The sequence below is a fragment of the Chenopodium quinoa genome, unplaced genomic scaffold (genome assembly GCF_001683475.1).
Source record: "Chenopodium quinoa cultivar QQ74 unplaced genomic scaffold, ASM168347v1, whole genome shotgun sequence".
Lineage (NCBI taxonomy): Eukaryota > Viridiplantae > Streptophyta > Magnoliopsida > Caryophyllales > Amaranthaceae > Chenopodium > Chenopodium quinoa.
The window spans coordinates 1,070,046-1,089,990 of NW_018742890.1; the positions used below are offsets into that span (position 1 = coordinate 1,070,046).

At 34.2% G+C, this 19,945-nt stretch overlaps 1 protein-coding gene across 1 annotated transcript; it reads left to right on the forward strand.

Moving 5' to 3' along the window:
• Window positions 1-17,316: 17,316 nt before the first annotated feature.
• LOC110726939 lies at window positions 17,317-19,634 on the forward strand. The gene is made up of 3 exons (XM_021906484.1): window positions 17,317-17,908; window positions 18,529-19,110; window positions 19,193-19,634. The coding sequence occupies exons 2-3, from the start codon at window positions 18,533-18,535 to the stop codon at window positions 19,383-19,385; spliced, it is 771 nt and encodes a 256-aa protein (XP_021762176.1). The 5' UTR covers window positions 17,317-17,908; window positions 18,529-18,532; the 3' UTR covers window positions 19,386-19,634.
• The last annotated feature ends 311 nt before the right edge of the window (window positions 19,635-19,945 follow it).

The window sequence follows — 19,945 nt, forward strand, 5'->3', positions numbered from 1 at the left end:
TTAAAAATCCAAGTGTCGGTGTCCACTACGTGTTGTGTCGACACGGACACGTCAAGTAAATGAAAGAGTCTGGGTAATATAGATATTATATAGCTCTAAAAATTATAATGATTGAATTTAAATAATGTACTCAATAAGACGAATCAAACAAGGCCACATACGAGTATATTTTTTCTTACATATCGAAAGTTATTGAGAAGAATCTTTTCACTCGTGAATAGTGGAAAAAAAAGAAAAGAAAAGGAATATATTCATTAGATATATAATTTAAGCGTAATTTTGATAATTTAGGTGTAAAATAACATTTCTTGTACGAAAATAGTTTGGTATGTAAAATAAAAATAGCATTACCCAACACCATATAATAACTTGTCATAATGACCCATACTATAGATCCAAAAAGACCCATAAGTAGGATTAGTCTGAGACCCAAAATATCAAATGCTAAATCCAAAAAAATTGGATCAAATAAATATTCGGACTAGATTGGTACTCTAAAGCCGTGATTTTTTGGTGTGAAATTCAGACAACTTCAATTCAATTTAGGTTCAGTTCATACCAAATTAAAGAAACGTTGGGGCCTACATATCAGAGACCAAATCGAATGGCAAATATGTACAGTAATGGTGTGTTTATTGGGAGTCTTGAAATAAGTCTTGGGGTTAGTCTTTTTATAGTCTTGCCAATATTCTTCTCCAAGATTTTACCTAGTCTTGAGGTGGGTCTTTAATTTACAAACTCTATACAAGACTCTACCAAATATGTGTCAATTATATATGGTTCAAATAGGCCAACCAAAACCAATATTGATTAAAAAAAATATTATTTTTAATTAATAAGTGAGTCTGAATTAGAGGCTGGGGATAAAGTGTAAAAGTATAAAGAGTCTAAAGTGAGTCTGAATTAGTGGAAAGCTAATGTGGCAGAGTCTGAAGGGCAGACTTGAGTTTTAGGGATAAACTCACCCTAAATAATAAAAAATAAAAATAAAAAGAAAAAAAGAAAAAGAAAAAAAGAAAAGAAAAGGATAAATGGCAAAGTTGTGAATAAAAAATGCTACATGTATTTACTAATTACTACAATGCCATTGGATTTGTTGTGGAAAAATTGATAGATTGATTGGGCATGGTTTGGTTAAGACCCTTTTATTATGTGCCCTCCCTAAATATCTCTTCTCGACATGATTTTACTAGAGTACTCTCTTGAGTCTCTTTCGTATGAGTAAGAAAACAAACAAACCCTAGATCTCTCTTAACTTCTCATCGATTTCGTCGTTCTGTCGAATCTCCCAATATCGTCTCTGTTTTGCGATCGCCCAATTGTAAGTTTTCTTTCAATCCCTTAATTGTGTTTTCTAGCTTCCTAATCTCGATAACTTCGATCAAAGATTTTTCGTAGCACTTTATTTATTTAATAATTAATTTTAATTCTGTTTCATACATAATAAATAGTAGATCTACATAAAACTCTCAAGGCAAGGGCTTGTAAATAATTTTGCTTTTGAAATAATTTTAACTAGTATTTGGGCCCGTGCGATGCCCCAAATATCTTATTTTTCAATACATTGATTAGTATTAAAAAAAAATTGTAGTTTATTTTATAATAAAACTACAAATCATTTAATTAAAAATAAGATGTCAATAAAGATAAAGTAAATATATATTGTGTTAACTAAAAAATTATATAGAAAGTCAAATTATTAATCAGATAATATAATGGAAGTTAAAATGAAATAAATTGAATATAATAAAAGTGTATTTTCAATATAAGATAATTTTATTATTAATTTCTTAAAGTACTATATGTATATAATTGATAAATTTTTACTTTCATTCGGTTTTATTTTTGGACCTTTGTTATGATGTTTGGTAGAAGTAATAGATGAACGAAAGTAGAATAATGGTTTTTAGAATACTGCGGAAAACGTATTAAAAAATTACACAAAAAAAAATATGTTTAGGAGCGAAAATGAAATGAATAATAGTTGTTTTTCTAAAAGAAAACTTTAAAAAATGTCATATGACACTTAAGGTTTCGTTTAAGAAACTAAAAGACATAGAATCTATCAAAAAAAAAAACAATAACAAAAAAATAGATAAAATGAAATGTGGTATTTATTAAATAAATAATTAATGGATTTTTATGGAAAAATAAAAACAAAACTTAAAAATTCATTAAAAAAAAGAAAAAGAGGGTGCCATGTGGCACCTTAATTTCAATTCCTCTGTTATTAAATATAGCATTGCCTCTGTTTCATGAAATGCAATACACTATTTGGTGCAAAAATTTGAAAACTAATTAAATAAATTAAGTATATGGTGAAAAACAAATTTAGATTAGAGATGGAAACCAATAAATTGCATTAACAATTGCACATGTGTGTTGCAAATGATATAAATAGACCCTATATAGCAAACCACCAATAATAAAAATTGAAATAACATGTCCCAAAATGGAATAAAGTAGAAGTTACATGAATTTCCTAGACGTTCATATGAGGAAATTGACATGAACTTCGTGGAATGGAGGGAGTATTATTTTTTAGCTCGTGCACTGCATGAGCTAAATTTTTATTTAATTTTTGAAATTGCAATGCTTGATTCAAATGAAATGATACTTAATTTTGTAATGGTGATGAGAAGTGTAGAAATAATACGACCTGATTATAAAGTTTGGTAGAAGTAATGGATTAATTAAAAGAAAAATAACATAAAAAGAGGTGACGTGACATTGTTATGATGTTTAATAGAAGTAACAAAGGGAATAAAGGAGAATAACTTCGTTTGAGAATACTGTGGAGAAATACTGTGACACTTAAGATTTCGTCAAAGTAATAAAAAGACAATAATGTCTTTTGTAAATAATACGGAGAATTTGTTTAAAACATAAAAAATAATACGAATATATAAGTAAAAAATTGAATAAATTGTTTTACCTTATAAAAAAATTACTTAAGAATTTTTGAGAGAGAAAAAAACAAATATAAATAATTCTATAAACCAAAAAGATGCAAAAAAATAAAATAAAATAAAATACGTGGCATCATTCCTTTCAATTCCCCTATAAGCCCTATTTATTAAGTGTAGAAAAATATTAAAATAGAAAAAAATGTCATGTGACATCCTTCCTTTAAAAAAATAATGGAAAAAGAGAAGTATTACATGTCATTTTAATTCTCATGTAGAAAAAAAAAAAGAAGAATGTTACGTGACATTTTTTTCGAAAAGGGTGAACATGACATTGTCACCATTTCCCTTCAATTCCCTGTTATTAAATACAGTAATAGAATAGATAGATCTCCTTATTATTTTATTGTCGGATTTTTCCCATATACCACCGAGTTAAAGCTTAATTCACCATATACCACCAAAAATTTTCTAATACACCATGTACCACTGAGTTTAACATAAATGTCACAACATGCCCTTTTCCTTAACACCATTAGTCATTCTTAGTTAATTAAGCCACGTGACAGCCTCTAATTGGCTCTTATTTTAATTAATTAATTTTAAAAAAAACTTTTTACAAAACTTATTAAAAAAAACCACCACCACTTACTGCCTAGCCACCATCCCGACCACCCATAACCGCCACCTATCCTTACTCATCGTCGCTGGCTCCAAACTGCTCTCCCCACCGCGCCGGCGCCGCACAACCTCCCTATCCTGCGCTGGTGCTCGCGTTTCTCCACTAAACCACCATACCCAACTCGAATCCCCTCCCTTCCCGACGAACGAACAACCAGCCGTAGCCGAAAACCAGCATGTCGAAACCCAACACCCCGGCGCCTAGATCCCCCGCCCTCACGTTGTAGCCACCCGATTTAGCTGCATACAACCAACCCAAAACCCCAAAACCCAAAATCGAAACCCTAGATTTTGCTTTTAGGGTTTTGGGGTGGTGGATTAAAGGGGGGAAAGGGCTGAAGTTGGAAGAGGGAGGGGTGATGTAGATTCGCCGCCACGGGGAAGGGGTTTGGGCGTCGGCGGTGGCTTGCTGAGCGGATTCCGCGCCGGCTTGTCAAATTCCCTATTGGCTGGCTGGTCGGCTTCCGCGCCGGCAGGCGTTGTCAGAATAGCGTGGTGGCTAGCTGGGGGACGTGGGTGGTTGTTTTTTTTTTTTAATTCTTTGTTAATTAAATTAAACAATTTCAAAAAGGAACCAATTATATGTTGCCACGTGGCCTTATTAGCCATAATGACTAACGGTGTTAACGTCCATTAGTTATTAATGGTATGTTGTGACATTTTCATAAAATTGAATGGTATTTGGTGTATTAGAAAGTTTTTGGTGGTATATGGAGAATTAAGCTTTAAGTCAGTGGTATATGGTGAAAATTCTGTTTTATTGTTGATTGTTGTTTGGAAAATTATAGGAAAGAGGATCCCAAATAATCATTCCAAAGCTTGAATTATCACGAATAATCATTCCAAAGCTTGAATTATCACTCGACCATTGTTGCAGCTGTGTATACATCTTCATACAATCAGTTTCAAGGTGATGTTTCAAATATAATCTTCTAACTGCCAACTCAGAAAAATAACGTTATGCAGTTTCTTTTAAAAAATAAAAAGTGCCAAAATATTACGTTTTGCCTAGAGTGTATACGATAGCATATACAATCGATTGTATGATATAATTTTTTTTTTGGAAAATTTGTATGATATAATTTAATAACTTTACAGGCTAATAATAATAATAATAATAATAATAATAATAATAATAATAATAATAATAATAATAATAATAATAATAATAATAATAATAATAATAAGCGCAGCAAGGGGTTCACACCTCTGCTTGGCTACGGGCTGTCCCTATATCTGGGTTGGGTCAGACGATGAACGCGAAGACATACCGATGTGTGTTGTGCTACCGACTAGGTGTTCCATTGTTCTCTGTCTCGACGCCGTGCTCTGCTTGTTCTCGGGTTTTTTCAGGGGATTTTTTCGGCGACCACACTGTGTCGTGTGCTGGTATTGTGGGTGTTAAACATCGGCATAATGTTGTTCGAGATACCTTTGTGGATATTTGCTACAGATCTGGTATTTCAGCAAGAAAGGAGGTTGACGTAGGATTGGCTGGAGGAAATGACGGGGCCCTCAGACCTGTCGATGTGTTACTTTACTCAAAGGATCGTGGTCGTGATGTATGTGTTGACTTCACAGGTTCTTCCCCTTTGACGCAGTCAGGGCTAGCTGACTTTGTCCCTGGACGGGTTGTGGCTGAAGCGGCTCATCGGAAGCGGGCTAAGTACAAAGCTCGTTGTCAGGCAAATGGATACGGTTTCATTCCCTTCTCCTTTTCTTCTCTTGGGGAATTAGAAAAGGATGCTGTTACGTTACTGAAGCGGGTTTAGAGGTTCTCGACGGCGCAAGACATTGGGGCTCGTGCGGCAGCTTTGATCTTCACTAGGGTAGGCTTTTCTATAGCTAGAGGAGTGGGAGCCCAGATTGTATCTCGGCTTCCCACTAATTTATTGTAGGTTGTATGACTTTTTGTTTTTGAGATAATAATAATAATAATAATAATTTCTTGTACTCCGTAGTTCACTTGTTTACTTTGTTTCTTATAAACTTTTGTTGGTTTTATTATTATTATTATTATTATTATTATTATTATTATTATTATTATAATAATAATAATATTTTTTTTTAAAAAAACCTTTGTTCATTCTAGTCATTTGACCCACCTCTCTCCTTATATAACCCTAGGCGACGATGTCTCTCTCTTTTCGATCTCTTGTTGTGCTGCTGTTGTTGTTGCGTTGCGACCCCAATCGACACCGCTATTTTTGTTGCGTTGTGGTTGATCTTAATACCATTGTTAGGGTTTCGATTTAAAAAGGTATTCTTCTTCTTCTCTCCTCTTTTTCCCCGCAATTTTGTGTAGAATTGTTTATGTATTTATAATTTATAATTTGTTCTGATTTTGTTGAAATCCTGAGTTTCATTGGATTTTTGTTTGAGTTTTGTGTTCTATTGTTTGGGTGCTTTAAGTGCTGCGATTTGGGAGGTTATTGGTGTTTGGGTTTGAGTGGTTTTGGGCCAGAATTGGCTGTAGTTTTGCAGACTTTAGGGCTGAATTTGGGCGGTGGTTGATGTTTTGTTGTTTCTGCCTCATATGTCTCAATATGTTTCTATTCCAATTAAATTAAAGCAACAATATTTAACTTTGATTTTATAAAGAAAAGATGTAATGATAGGTATACAATGATGAAAAAATCTTGGTAACAATAACGAAATGATTAAATCCTTTAATTAAAAAAAACGAATTTTCTCGCAAATTACAAATTAGACTTGTAGAATCTATTACTTTCTACTAACATTAATTAAAGATAACAAATAGATATAATTAAACAACAAAAAAAAAATTTAGCATAACACACTGCAAAATTAAGTAACCATATTGTTACAAACATCACTGTGATTCAAAGTGTGAAAGGCAAAGGAAAGAGGAAGCAAAAAACATATCCGGTTAAGAGAAATATCAACTTAATTTTTTTGGATGGGAATATATATATATATAGCAGATCCCTCCTCTAAATAAGAACTCAATCTTATAAAAGAACCAATCAGGGCCATTGATTAGATATGATCCAACCGCCCTAAATACTGAAAGGAATGGTGTCCTTCCAACAAGTGGATTCTTCCGATAGAGGGTTCAGAATTATTACAGAGCTAATTCTTCAGTAAGGTCAAGTGATCGGAATGCCTAGGTGGAGGCCGCTTTCGATCAGTAAAATCGAGGTACAATTGATATTACAGCTTGATCTTAACTGAACTCTTCAGGTCGAACCCAATCGAATCACCGATCCGAAACGACGAATTAATCCGAAAGGATTTAATGAGTCGACAGAGTTTTACGAATACAGACGTCGGAAATCGAGCCAAGGGCGTCAAGACCGAGCGTCGCAAAATCACAAAGCGACAAATACGAACATAGCCCTAGCACCGCACTGGCCTAGCCATGTGGATGCCAGGGTAGTTCAAGCTCAAGGCACACCATCGCAGCCTAGGTGCACCATCGCAGCCTAGGCATGCGCATGGAAGCCTATCGCAGAGCACCACAGGCCCCAGGCAGCCCATCGCAGCTAGCAGCGTGCTAGCCTGGGTGCCTGGGTGCGCATGGCAGCTATCGCAAGCTCCACAAGCACCAAGCAGCCCATCGCAGCTAGCAGTGTGCTAGCTTGGGTGCCTGGGTGCATATGGCAGGCTATCGCAGCACGCAGCCCAGGCCAGGCACCATCGCAAGGCATGGCACCACACACAGCACCATCGCAATGCCAGGAGCATGCGTGTGTGTGCGTGCATGCCTCGCAGCCTCGCACAGCAGTCGCATTGATGCGTATGGGCTGGTGCGTGTGTGCGTGCAATGGGGTGGCTGGGTTGCTAGGTAGCAGCACCACGCATGCATGTGCGTGTGCGTGTGTGCGTGCCTCACACCAAGCACAGCAGTGCTAGGCATTGGCTAATGTGAGCGTTGTGTGGTGCATGGTGCGTGTTGCGTGCATGGTGCGAGGGAAGGGCCAGCATGTGTGGCTCGCTAGCAGCACGCATGCTGGCTATGCTAGCAATGGCGCGCAAGGAGGTGTGCGTGGATGCTAGGGGCCAGTGCCAGCACTAGGTGCTAGCAGCGCCCAGCACCAGCACGTAGCACTAGCACAGCCTAGCAGCAGCATGCACTGGCTGGCTGGCTGGGTGCTGGGCAGCAAGGCGATGCTAGCTGGCATGCTAGCTGGCAGCCAGCTAGCCCACCTTGACCCGGTTTTGGGCATGGTGTGTGGGGACCAATTCATGGCCTTGGGGATCAAGGCAATGGTCCCCCCAAGCCTTGGTCCTCACTTGGCTTTCTCTATAATTATGCCATGTGTCGTTTTGTGATTGAATTGATTAATTATTTAATTTTGGAATTAAATAATTATCATTTTACCAACTCTCCCACATTGATGGGAGATTGGAAATCAAGGGATCATTTCCCTATAAATACCAAGCTTGGGTATTGGGAAATGATACAACCTTGAGTGGAATTAAAAAGGCAACTCTAAGAAAGAGTAAACCTTTGATTCGTAAAACTCATAGTTATTTTTGTCCGGGTCTTGACTAACCTTCAAGACTTAGGACGCTCGGGTCGGGTCGAGGGTACGATCCGTCGGAGATCTCGTCTTTTCGGGATTTTGAAGTAAGAGCTCTTTGGGAGCGAAGCACGCGTCAAAGGTATAATTCTTGTTCTTAATCTTGTTTGATTAAGTTTATTGTGTTTGTTAATTGCTTTAATTAAGTTTATTATGTTTATTAAGTTTATTATGTTTATTAAGATTAAGTTTATTATGTTTGTTAATTGCTTTAATTAAGGGGCGGGTCTTGGTGGGTTTCCTTCCGCGTAGTGTCGGGTCACTACGAAACCCTACAAATACAGCCATAGTAATGGCAGTTTTGTTATTCTGTGCATCATGCATCAGACATACAACCTCCTCTCTTCTTCCTCTTTCACACATCTTCTCACCCTAAAACTTCAAGCAGGTATCTCTTTCTCTCTCATCCTAGTGTATTTTGGGTGGAAATTCATCATCAAAATCGGTAAGTTTATCAAATTCGTTTTCAAATTCTTCATGTTAATCGATTGTTTCAATGTAGAATGTTCAATTAATTTCCATTTTTTCGGTTTAATTTTTTAATTATGGTTTAGTTTTTTGGGCTTAATGTTTGCAATTTTTTTCGATTTTTCGGATTAATTTGTTCAATTGTGTTAGATTTTTTGTGCTTTATCAGTTTATGTTCAATTATTTGATCTTAAATTTATCAGTTTTTTGTTAGTTTTTTTTTGCTGTATGATTTATTCGATTTTTTTTTTGGCTTAATGTTTTCGAATTATTTTTAATTTTTCTAGGTTTTTGCATGTTTGATGGTCATGGATTTGGATGTTTGACCTTTATTAGAGTCCTTCGTCGTCTTACTCATTCAGGTTTGTTATCATGTGTGATTTTTTTTTTCTGATTTAATTTTTTATGTTCTAAACTCTACTCCTTATGTTCTAAATATCATGTAGTGATTTTATAGGGATATATCACGTGTGATGATTTTTATGTTCTAAACTATGCAAATGTTGTATGATTTCTATGTTCTAAACTGTGAAATTGTCTAATTAAAGGAGTTAGATGGTGATTACTCTGTTGGTGTTGACTTTGTTACACATGTTTCACTCATTTCAGAAGAATCATTAACAAAAAGTATTGTTAGATTCTAATTTTCTTATTTGTTATGCATGTATTATACAAGTAATATTTTGAGGGGGAATGTAACAAGTGGAGTTTCGTATCATAATATTCGTATCCTCAGGATGTATTTTATATAGCCTGCCAAAAGTATTACTGGTAGATCTCATGGATAGTTAAGGAATTGGAGAATGTAGACAATTTACGAAACATATTATATTCCTATTACTCTTAATCTCTTATACAATTAAGTGTACCCTATTAGTGGCTTATTTCCCCAATCAACCATGAATGGTCAAAGTTACTTTGGTTTCTTTTTGATGAAGTTCTGGCTTGATAGTGATGCTAGAAAGGCCATTCTTTTTTTTAGATATAAGGTTGAAGCAGTGAAACTAGTAGCAAATGTGGATGGCAGATGGTTGTTTGGGTAACAATTTCTAATATCAGATATCCAAGCAAACATGAGATGACTTGACGATTCTATCACTACTCTTTGGTTCTCCCACTATGGTATTGTAGCTGGAGAATCCGCTCTGCAAACTTTTGTCAAATTCCGCAGTGATTAGTCTGATTACTTCTGCTTATTTTGGTGGGGGTGTAGCTCCTCCCTTTTGATTTGTGCAGCCAAGTGGTATATGAATATAGAGTTATGTAACTTAAATCACTTGCAATTTTGTATGGGTTGTCAAAACTTTGTAGGATTTGGCAAAATTCTTTCCTTATTCATTTAGTTATGCCATCATATGGCCTAAAGTCATTTAATTGGAAACGCAAGATGATGTGTAGGGTTCTTATCTGTCAGGACTCAAGATTCTATTTGATTATTTCATGCTGAAGAATGCATTTTTGTGCTTCTCTATAGTCCACGCAGAGAGTGAAAATCTCTGTTTGCTGGTTCAATCTATCTTAAATTCTGTTACTTTTATTCTGCATTTTAAAATTTAGATTTTTTGTTATCTGAAAGTAGTATGGAATTTTGGATAACTGTAAAAACATAGCCATTTGAATAGGATGAGTAGAGGTGTTGATTTACCTTGGCCATCAAGAATGTACATTAACAAATAACGACCTGAGGAAATTTTGAACTACTGTCCTATTTATTTGGATATATTTGTTAATCTAATTCTCACTGACAATGGGCACAAGTCCATGTCTAGCTGAAGTTGTATATACATTAACCTACTAGCTCAATAGGTAGAGCATTGTGCAAATGCACAAAAGATGTGGTTTCAAATCCCACGTAGGTTTATTTGTGAAAGGTGGAGACGAGCATTGTATGGTGAGAGTTCACTTGTAAAAAAATTTCTATAGTTATTAATCATTTCAAGCCAATTTTCTGCTCATATAACTTAGTGCTAATTTAATTTGTTTTATTAGATTTTTTTTGTAAAAAAAAAAAAAAAAAAAAAGAAAACATTTGAAGTTTTTTTTAGTTATTTATAAAGATAACCTATGTAGGAATTGAACCTACATCCTCTATGCATTTGTATAGTGCTCTTCCAATTGAGCTAATAGGTTTTATCATATGTTCTAAATATTATTTGCATATGTTCTAAAATTATTGCTTAAGCTCTAAATTTTTCAATCTAAGCTCTAAATATAAGTATGTTCTAAACTATTTTCCTATGTTCTATATTTTATTGTTTATGTTCTAAATTTCACTGTCCATGTTCTAAATATATATTCTATGTTCAAATTTTTTGTCTATGTTCTAAATTTTTTTTCGTATGCTCTAAATTTTATCATATGTTCTAAATTCTTTCTACCTATTTTCTAATTTTTTTTTTCCGTACGTTCTAAATTTTTCTATCTATGTTCTAAACTTTATTCTATATTCTAAATTTTTTCACCTTATGTTCTAAATTTTTTCACCCTATGTTCTAAATTACTTTCTTGTGTTCTAAATTTTTTTAGTATATGTTCTAAACTTATTTTCTATGCTCTTTTTTTTCCCAATATTCTAAATTTTTTCTATCTATGTTCTAAATTACTTTTCTAGTCTATATTCTAAATTTTTTTTCCTATGTTCTAAAAACCCGTGTTCTAATTTTTGTTCTTCTAATGTTCTAGATAGTTTTCTTACGTTCTAAACTTTTTCACCCTATGTTCTAAATTTTTCTATCTATGTTCTAAAAAATTTTCATATGTTCCAATTTTTTTTCCTATGATCTAATTTTTTTTCCCAATGTTCTAATTTCCTATGTTCTAAATTTTTACTATATTGCAAATCATTTTCTTAGATTCCAAATTTTTCCTATGTTCTAAAGTTGTTTGTATATTCTACACCTATGTTTTAAAGTTTTTTCTACCTATGTTCTAAAGTTTTTTGTACCTATGTTCTAAAGTTTTTTTTTCCTATGTTTTAAATTTTTTCTACCTATGTTCTAAATTTTTTTTTTCCTATGTTCTAAATATTCTTTTACCTATGTTCTAAATTCTTTTGCCTATGTTCTAAATTTAGTATACTTATGTTCTAAAGTTTTTTTTCCTATGTTCTAAAGTTTTTTTTTTCTAAGTTCTAAATATTCTTTTACCTATGTTCTAAATTTTTTTTCCCTATGTTCTAAATTTAGTCTACTTATGTTCTAAAGTTTTTTTTTCCTATGTTCTAAATTTTTTCAACCTATGTTATAATTTTTTCCTATGTTCTAAATTTTATCTACCTATGTTCTAATTTTTTTTCCCTATGTTTTAAATATTCTTTTCCATATGTTCTAAACTTTTTTTTCCTATGTTCTAATTTTTTTTTCTATGTTCTAAATATTTTTTCCTATGTTCTAAATTTTTTTTTCTTTTGCCTATGTTCTAAATTTTTTCCTATGATCTAAAAATTTGATTGACATATCATGCACATAAAGAAGGATGGACAGTTTTCCCATTTCTTTTGAACTTTCGTTCCTTTCGTACTATTTTTTTGTAATTTTTTTCTTCAAAGTTTACATAAAAACATAACCAGCTCTCTTCAGTGTTTTTTGTTTATTGTTCATGTTTTTTTTGGGTTGTTATACTAATTTACATATTGCAACTTGCACCACCTACATCCTACACCTATCTCCACATTAAACAATTAATCAACTAGAATAATTAAAAAAAAAAACAAAACAAAATCAATTAATTAGATGTCACAAGGCAGCAACCACCATCTGCTTCTTGTTACTTGACTCCATGGTCAACAACTCCACCTCCCTTAACCTCTTCCCATTACCACATCCATTTCAAGTCGTCACTTCGGCCACCACATTTGCACTAATCACAATTGGAGCTTTACAAATATCCACCCCAAACAATCGTAGCATTGGCCCAATTGATCGTACCTCCACTATTGGGCACTGGACAACAACACGGTTGTCTCTGTGTAGTGCCTCAATAGACTCAGACTCAGCCGCGCACCACCAAATCACCATTCAGCAGCACCCCACGCTGCTCCTAACCACCGCACCACCATTACTCACCCTCCACCTCCACCATCACTCACCAAAAATGACGCCAAAAAACAAAAAAAAAATCCAAAAAAGTGGACTGAAATTATCTAATAATCAAGAGTAGCGGTGAAATTACCTCATATTGCTGAAATTCAAACACTAAAATCGCTGAAATTCGAACATTAAAATCGCTGAAATTCGAACATTAAAATCGCTGAATTAAACTTGTTTAATGCATCAAACTAGGGTTCGAAATTACAAAATTGGCAAATCGATTGCTCAATTAAACTTGTTTAATGTAAGTTTATGCTATGAACAATAATTTTTGTTGAAATTGAGTGAAAATTAAAATAAGAAATCCTTGGAATTTCCTTCAAATAGCAGCAATTTTGGTGATTTTCGAAGTAAATTTGGGGGTTTTAGGAGAGAGAGTGTGGTAGGAACTCTAGGAAGAGAGGGTTATGTTTGAGGAGAGAGAAAATTTGGGGTATATATATGTAGGTTGTCAGTTTCGTGTTATAATTCCATTACTTGCTTTCTCTTAATCTAGAGAATCTATTTCAATCTAATCCTACGGCTAAGATTGGTTCTTATTTACCCACTAGGGTTCTTATATAAGGAGGGGTTCTTACCGGATTCCTCCACTATATATATATATATATATATATATATATATATATATATACTTTCTCCGTTACATATTATCTGCAACATTTGTCAAAAAGGGAAACTACACATTATGTGCAACATAAACTTTTTCTTTCCTTTTTGGTAAGTTTTTAAAATGAAATTACTATAATACCCCCTGTTTAAGAACTAAAAGCATAATTTTAGTTGCTAATTTAAATTAATTAGATTAATTAACATTAATAATTAAACAACTCCTCTCCCTTGCCTACTACTGCCACCACCACCATCATCATCGACCACCATGAGAACCACCACTGTAATACCCCGAATTTTGAGAAATACTTTCTTAATTATTTCTTTGATTATTTGAATTTGGAGCCAAAATATAAGTATTTAATTTTTTTTTTGTATTTCTAAATTAACAATAATTAATTATCTTGGTCAGTCCATATTTTATTAATATAAAAATTTATGTTGTACGTACTTTTAATTTGGACTCAACTATATTATTTTCTGAATTTTATCAATTAATAATATTCAACAATTTTAATTATCATCTTATTATTTAAAACTACTTTTAGTTTTGATATTATCTAAAATATTTAATACATTTGTATTTTTATCAATATCATTTATTTTATTAATTAAAATCTGATTTTCGTTAGAAAAAAAAAAAAAAAAAAACCTTGTTGGCCATATGTTTTGGGAATGATATCATATTTCTTAACCTTTAAGTAGTTAATTTCTAGATTACTTTGATTTCTATCCTTACTCCTCCAACTAAATCAATATTAATCTTATTTTATTTTCTCATCTTTTTCATTTGATTTCGTTCTCACGTAACTTAACCTAGGCCAAATTACATTCAAATTCATTTAACTAACCTAAATTTATCTTGTTTTTGTACTAATCCCACACTCTCTTGAACTCTATCTTCCTACCCTTAAACACTTATAAATAGACCCTTAGTTACTGATGCAAGTCTAAGCATGGAGAATTTCGAAGATTTGCTTATCATGCATCAAGATAGCTTGTCTCTAAACATTGATGATTCAAGTCAAGCATTGCATGGACACCTTCTTGGATACCAAAGCAAAGCTACGGTTTGCTTGGTTGCGTTTCTTAGAGTCTAAACTACTTTCTTTAATTTTCTTTACTTAGATTTTGCTTACAAGTTTTTACCTTTCACTTGAAAGGGTTTTTCTTGGTTCAAGCATTAGGATCTTTAAGCTTTTAATTAGTTTCTTTAAATTAGGAGTTAGTTAAATTCGTTTCTTTAATTAGTTTAATTAAGCGTGTGTTTAGGCGTGTAATTAAGAGCTTGGTGAGCAAGCTTGATTAAAGATAGGATTTGGTTTGTTTTAGGAAACTAAGCAAATCTTATCCTAGGGCTAGTTAGAGTTCTAGTTGGATTAGATAACTAATCAAATTATATCTTAATTGATTAGTTATGTAAACCATGTGTACTAAGCTTGTTGTTCAAGGAGTTGTTTCCTTGTTCTCCAAGTTGGTTTAAAAGTCTAGTTTGCTTAGGATTAAACTAGGGAATTATCCTAGTCTTCCTAGGAGAGTCTAGCCTATAAATAATGTTTGTAAGCACACGAATTAATCAGATTATTATTGCATTGTTTTGTGTTTAAACACTTAAGTTCTAATTGATGGATTTCAATTGTTGTTTTGCTTGTTTTAGTTAAAACATTCGTTTGGGTTGATTAATTAGGTGGATTCTTAGTTAATTAATCTAGTTTCTTGTTTAATTCTTGGTGGATTTTCCTATATAGAATTAAGCTTGATTCATATCCTTGTGTGTTTTAGTTTTAGGACTAAAATTCACACCAGTTACTCCCATTTATTCACATCAAAAATCAGAAAATTCTCTACTTTATTTCTCAACTTACGACCCTCTCCTTCTCCCTCTATTTTCCTTTCTTGTTTGCTCAAATAAACACCGCAATCGCACCACCGTTGCTGCTGCCAACTGCCACCATACTGTGCCCTAACACTAGCCATTTCACCACTACCTTCCGCCACCTCACTGTTGCTGTAACTTGCTGCCGACAAGCTAAGGTGCGATGGTACTTTCTTTCTTTCAACCTTCTTTTGCCGCAAGAAACTAGAACAACAACAAAATAATAATTGCTTCCTATCTTATTATCATCATGAGTATCATTACTAATTACTAATATCATTAATGTATTATACTAATGCTTTATTGATACTAACATTACATTTTTTTAATACTAATATCACTATTTTTGATACTAACATAAACTATTAAAGTTTTATTTAATATAAGGTTAATAGTTTCAGTAATTCATGCACAAGTAGTGTATTGTTTATAATTTTGGGATTATTTGTTAACCGTATATTAATTAAAGTTGTTTAAATTTTAGGAGAATTCTTTTGATCGTGACCAAGTGTAGTCGTACCTTTATTTCTCGTGATCAAGGTACGTATAGGTGTCTAGGTCCTTAATATAAGTTTTGAATGCATGTTTTGGTGAATGTTTATAATTGTTTAAGTAAATGTTCGTATCAAGATTTGAGTTAATAATTTTCGTGATGAGTTAAAAATATAATTTTCACGACTTCAAGGTTTGATTAGTTTAATAAAAGTTGTTTATAAATTACTGGTTACAAGTTATTGAATTAAATTTGCAGCTCAATATGGGCCCGAGTATTTGATATTTATTGTCCCTATACCCGGGACTGGTTAAGTAAGACCATGAACTTTGTATGATCTGATCTTTCCTCGAGTATAGTTTAACTTGCTTGGGGGGATGTGCACAGTTAGGTGAGGAAAATCGGTTTTGGAAATAAGTCTAATTTTTGGAAAGTGTTGAATTTTGAGAAAGTCGTATTTTGGCATGTTTACATTTAAGAAATTAAATTATTTTCGAAAGCATGTTTACCTAATAAAAGTATTTACATGCCTTGCACTTGTATGTACTTATTTTATACGGTATTTTATACGTATAAATATAGTATTATGTAGAGGGAGATTTGGGGGTGTTACAACCGCACCAGACCACGAACACCTTCGACACCATACCACCGAAACCAAGGCCACCATTACAACCACCAACACCATCTTCTTCATCTTCTTCTTCTAGGTTTCATCTTCTTTATCGTCACCGCCACCACCACCAGTCGCATTCTTCTTCGTCTCAATATAAGGATTTCAGATCGAATTAAAGAGAGAGAAATGGTGTGCGATGTTAGAAAATTGACTGAATTCGGATGTAAAGAGAAGGGTTGGTGTTCGTGGTGGATTTCGATCCGCTGCGGCCTACAAGTGAGTGAGGTGGGTTGGGTTCCTGCTGCAAGGTGGCTTTCGATTTGCTGCGAGGAGGGTGAATGGAAGCTAGGGTGGGGTTTCAGGAATTCGCTGGTGGTGGGGTTTTAGGTGGTGGCTGTTGGGGTTTCGGTATTATACTGGTGGTGGGATTCCGGGAATTCGCTCAGGTGGTGGGGTTCCGCGATTTGGTTGGTGGGGTTTCGGAGCATGGTGGTGGTGGTTACGGGGTAGCAGCGAGTAGGTGGATGTGGGTGGTGGTGGATGTTGCTGCTGGTAGGTGGTGTCAGGGAGGCCATGGCAGTTGGTAGTGGTGGCCATTAATTAATTACCCCCCTTTCTTTCTCTTACCCTTAATCACACACCCTTCACTTCGTTAATCAACCATTAACAAATTTTGTCTTGGGAAACATGCAGCAATGTTTGTTGCAGATAATACGTAAAGGAGGAAGTATATATATTGTAAATTACTATAATACTATGTAAAAGTATTTTTTTTCTTTGCAAATCGCATTTGTTCATCGAATAAATAAAATTTTAGGGATTTTAAAAAAATAATGTAATAAAAATAGTATGGAAGTGCCATGACTCAACAATGTATGCAAACACCCTATTATTAAATATAGTAATAGATTATTATTATTATTATTAAGTGTGTGTGACATGTTAATACCTGCCTTCGACGATCTAAGTTCACTCGCTTATGTCTGGTCCAGCTTACATTTTTCGATTGCCCCCTTCCCCCGAGTTGCTTTTTTTTTTTTCTTGTTTCTTTCTTCTCGAATTTTCTTAAACGTTTTTCTGTTCTCGTTGGTGAATTTTTTCAATTTTAGTTGCTTGTGTATTATATTTGGTTTTTTGTTCCGTTTCTTCACTACGATGATTATTATTGTATTTCATCCATCCCGTGCAGCCGCTGTTAGGGAAGTGTCTTTCTTCGATAGTCATTTGTTAACACTATTGAGGTCTGTCAGTTAAAGGTTGAATACTTACTTCTTGATGAAACTGTTAGATTAAAAATAAATAATGTGGGCAGTGGCTGACCCACCCTTGGTCATGGTGGGTCACGTGACCTAGCAAAAAAAATAAAATAAAATTTTATAAAAACAAAACAACGTGAAGGCCGAACGAAATTGCAAGGGAAAAAAAATTGAAAGGAAAAATAAAACAAAACAGTGACATTACTTTCTCTCTCATCGACAATTTCAAAGTCACTGTCTCACACTCTCACGGAAATCGTCACACCGGCACACCGCTGCCGCTGCAGCTTCCAGCCACCGCCCACAGCCCAGTGGCCCACCGCACGTCCGCACAGCCGCACTCCACTCCTACAGCCTTCTAGATCTAGGTAATTTAATTGATTTTCAAGTTTTTAATTTCGTATTATACACTAATTGTTGACTTGTTAGGTTGATTTTGTGCTTAATTGAGTTGTTTATGTTATTTAATCTAGTCAATTAGTGTGTATGTTCTTTGAAATTGTTGATTTGTTATTAAATTTATCAAATTTGATGCTTTAATTGGTTAAACTGTGGAGAACTTATGACTGATTTGCGTTGAATTTGTGATTGATTTTTGGTCCGATTTTTGGGCGTTTTCGGACTTGATTTTTGACGTTTTTTGTCCAAATTTGGGACTGAATTTTTATTTTTTGTCTCTCACACAATGGGGTTTGATTTTTTGATGATTATTGGTCTGATTTGTGACAAATTTTTGTCCAAATTCATGACTGAATTTTGGGCCTGATTTGTGACGATTGTTGGTCTGAATTATTGGTTTGATTTGTGACTTTTTTGGTGTGAATTTGAGACATTTTTGGGTTTGATTTACTGTAAATGTAATGTAAACAGAATTGTTGTATTTTGTGACTTTTTTGGTTTGAATTTGTGATGTTTTTGGTTTGAGTTTGTAGTATTGGTCTGATTTGTGATTATTGGTCTGTTTTGTAATAAATTTTTGCCCAAACAGAATTATGCAGCCGGCACGCTCCTTGTTAGATAACACTGTACGCGCTTCTATTGATAAAGACGCTAATGAAGGGACCCAGGCCAACCAACTTCTGTATATTTCTATATTACAGGGCCACGTAATCGACCGTAGTATTGCATCGAATTTGTACTTGGTGGAAAGGTCACTAGAGGATTGTCGCTTTCCAGTTTTTCGATACAGTGTTTTGCCTCCATCGAGGGTGTTTGTTGAAGGTTTTAATGCTCGTGAGGAAGGAGACACTCCCATAGAGCAATACTGCGACTACAACCTTTATATGATGCGTGGACCACAGCCACTCTCCACACGCTCTTCTTTCTCCCATGCCTTCGTAAGCACTTCGGGTAACGTCGACTGGACTCCCATCCCACGACCGCAGCAGCCGCTATTCAATATGTACCGTTACAAGATTTTTGCTCCGGGTGGCATAATTGCTGAAGCAACACTGAAAAATTACAAATATAAACCGGTTGATGAAATCACTTTTGTTGGCTCAATTCGCCCATGCTACATACATTCTGCGCAGCTTTTTGAACTCCACCGCAGATCCTCAACAGACTATGTGTAAGTAAATTTTATTTTTGTAACTTTTATTATAATTATAGAAAAATTATTTATTTCATTTGTTTTGTTGAAAAAATTGTAGGGAGAGAGTTGTGGCTAATGAAATATACTACGTCAATTCCCGTTTCTCTCCGGGTCCAGATTTGCTTCGTGAAGGCATTGATCCAGCACACGATTACATGCCTTCTGGTTTGATGCACACTGTTGTGTATCCCCCCTTGGTTCCTATTCATTACCGAGATTATTATGCAGATATTGTCCCCCCTAACCCATGAGAAGTGGTAAGAATTGTGTATTTTAGTCGTGAAATGATGATTTCAGAAGTTAGGTGAGCACTATTTTAGCGGACATTTTATGTAGATTTGGTGCTTGCATACTAGAAAAATGTTGGTAGAACATGTCTTTTGAGTTATGTGTGGTGAGTTGGAGGATCTGAAAGCTCTTCAGAATTGTTTAGAGCTTTAATGCATTGTTAGACCTTAACCGCAGAATAAAGGCTTTTGTGAGGTTCTTCTTTTTGCTCATTGCCAAGAAAAAATTCTTTTTGCTCATGGGAATAGTTAGGTGGCTCATCTTTCCTGAATTGCATATCCAATTTTCTGAAGTGGTTTAGTTTTTTAAAATTAGATGTTTATTGAATTCTTCCTCGATTTCAAAATAAATGCCAACGGAAGGAATACATGTCCAACAAAATATACCACTTGGTTGCATTTAAATCAGAACAGAGTTAGTATGATTTTTTCAAGTTTATCTTTTCATACTAGATTATGATTTTAAGAAATAAACTCGTTTTAAGATTGTGTATTCTTTAGTAGGAGTGAATATAGTCCATCTT

Excerpts from the sequence above, each read along its gene's own strand:
- LOC110726939 (XM_021906484.1), top strand. The coding sequence starts at position 18,533 with ATGCAGCCGGCACGCTCCTTGTTAGATAACACTGTACGCGCTTCTATT. Across the intron at positions 19,111-19,192 it reads AGATCCTCAACAGACTATGT|GGAGAGAGTTGTGGCTAATG; the intron begins GTAAGTAAATTT and ends AAAAAATTGTAG.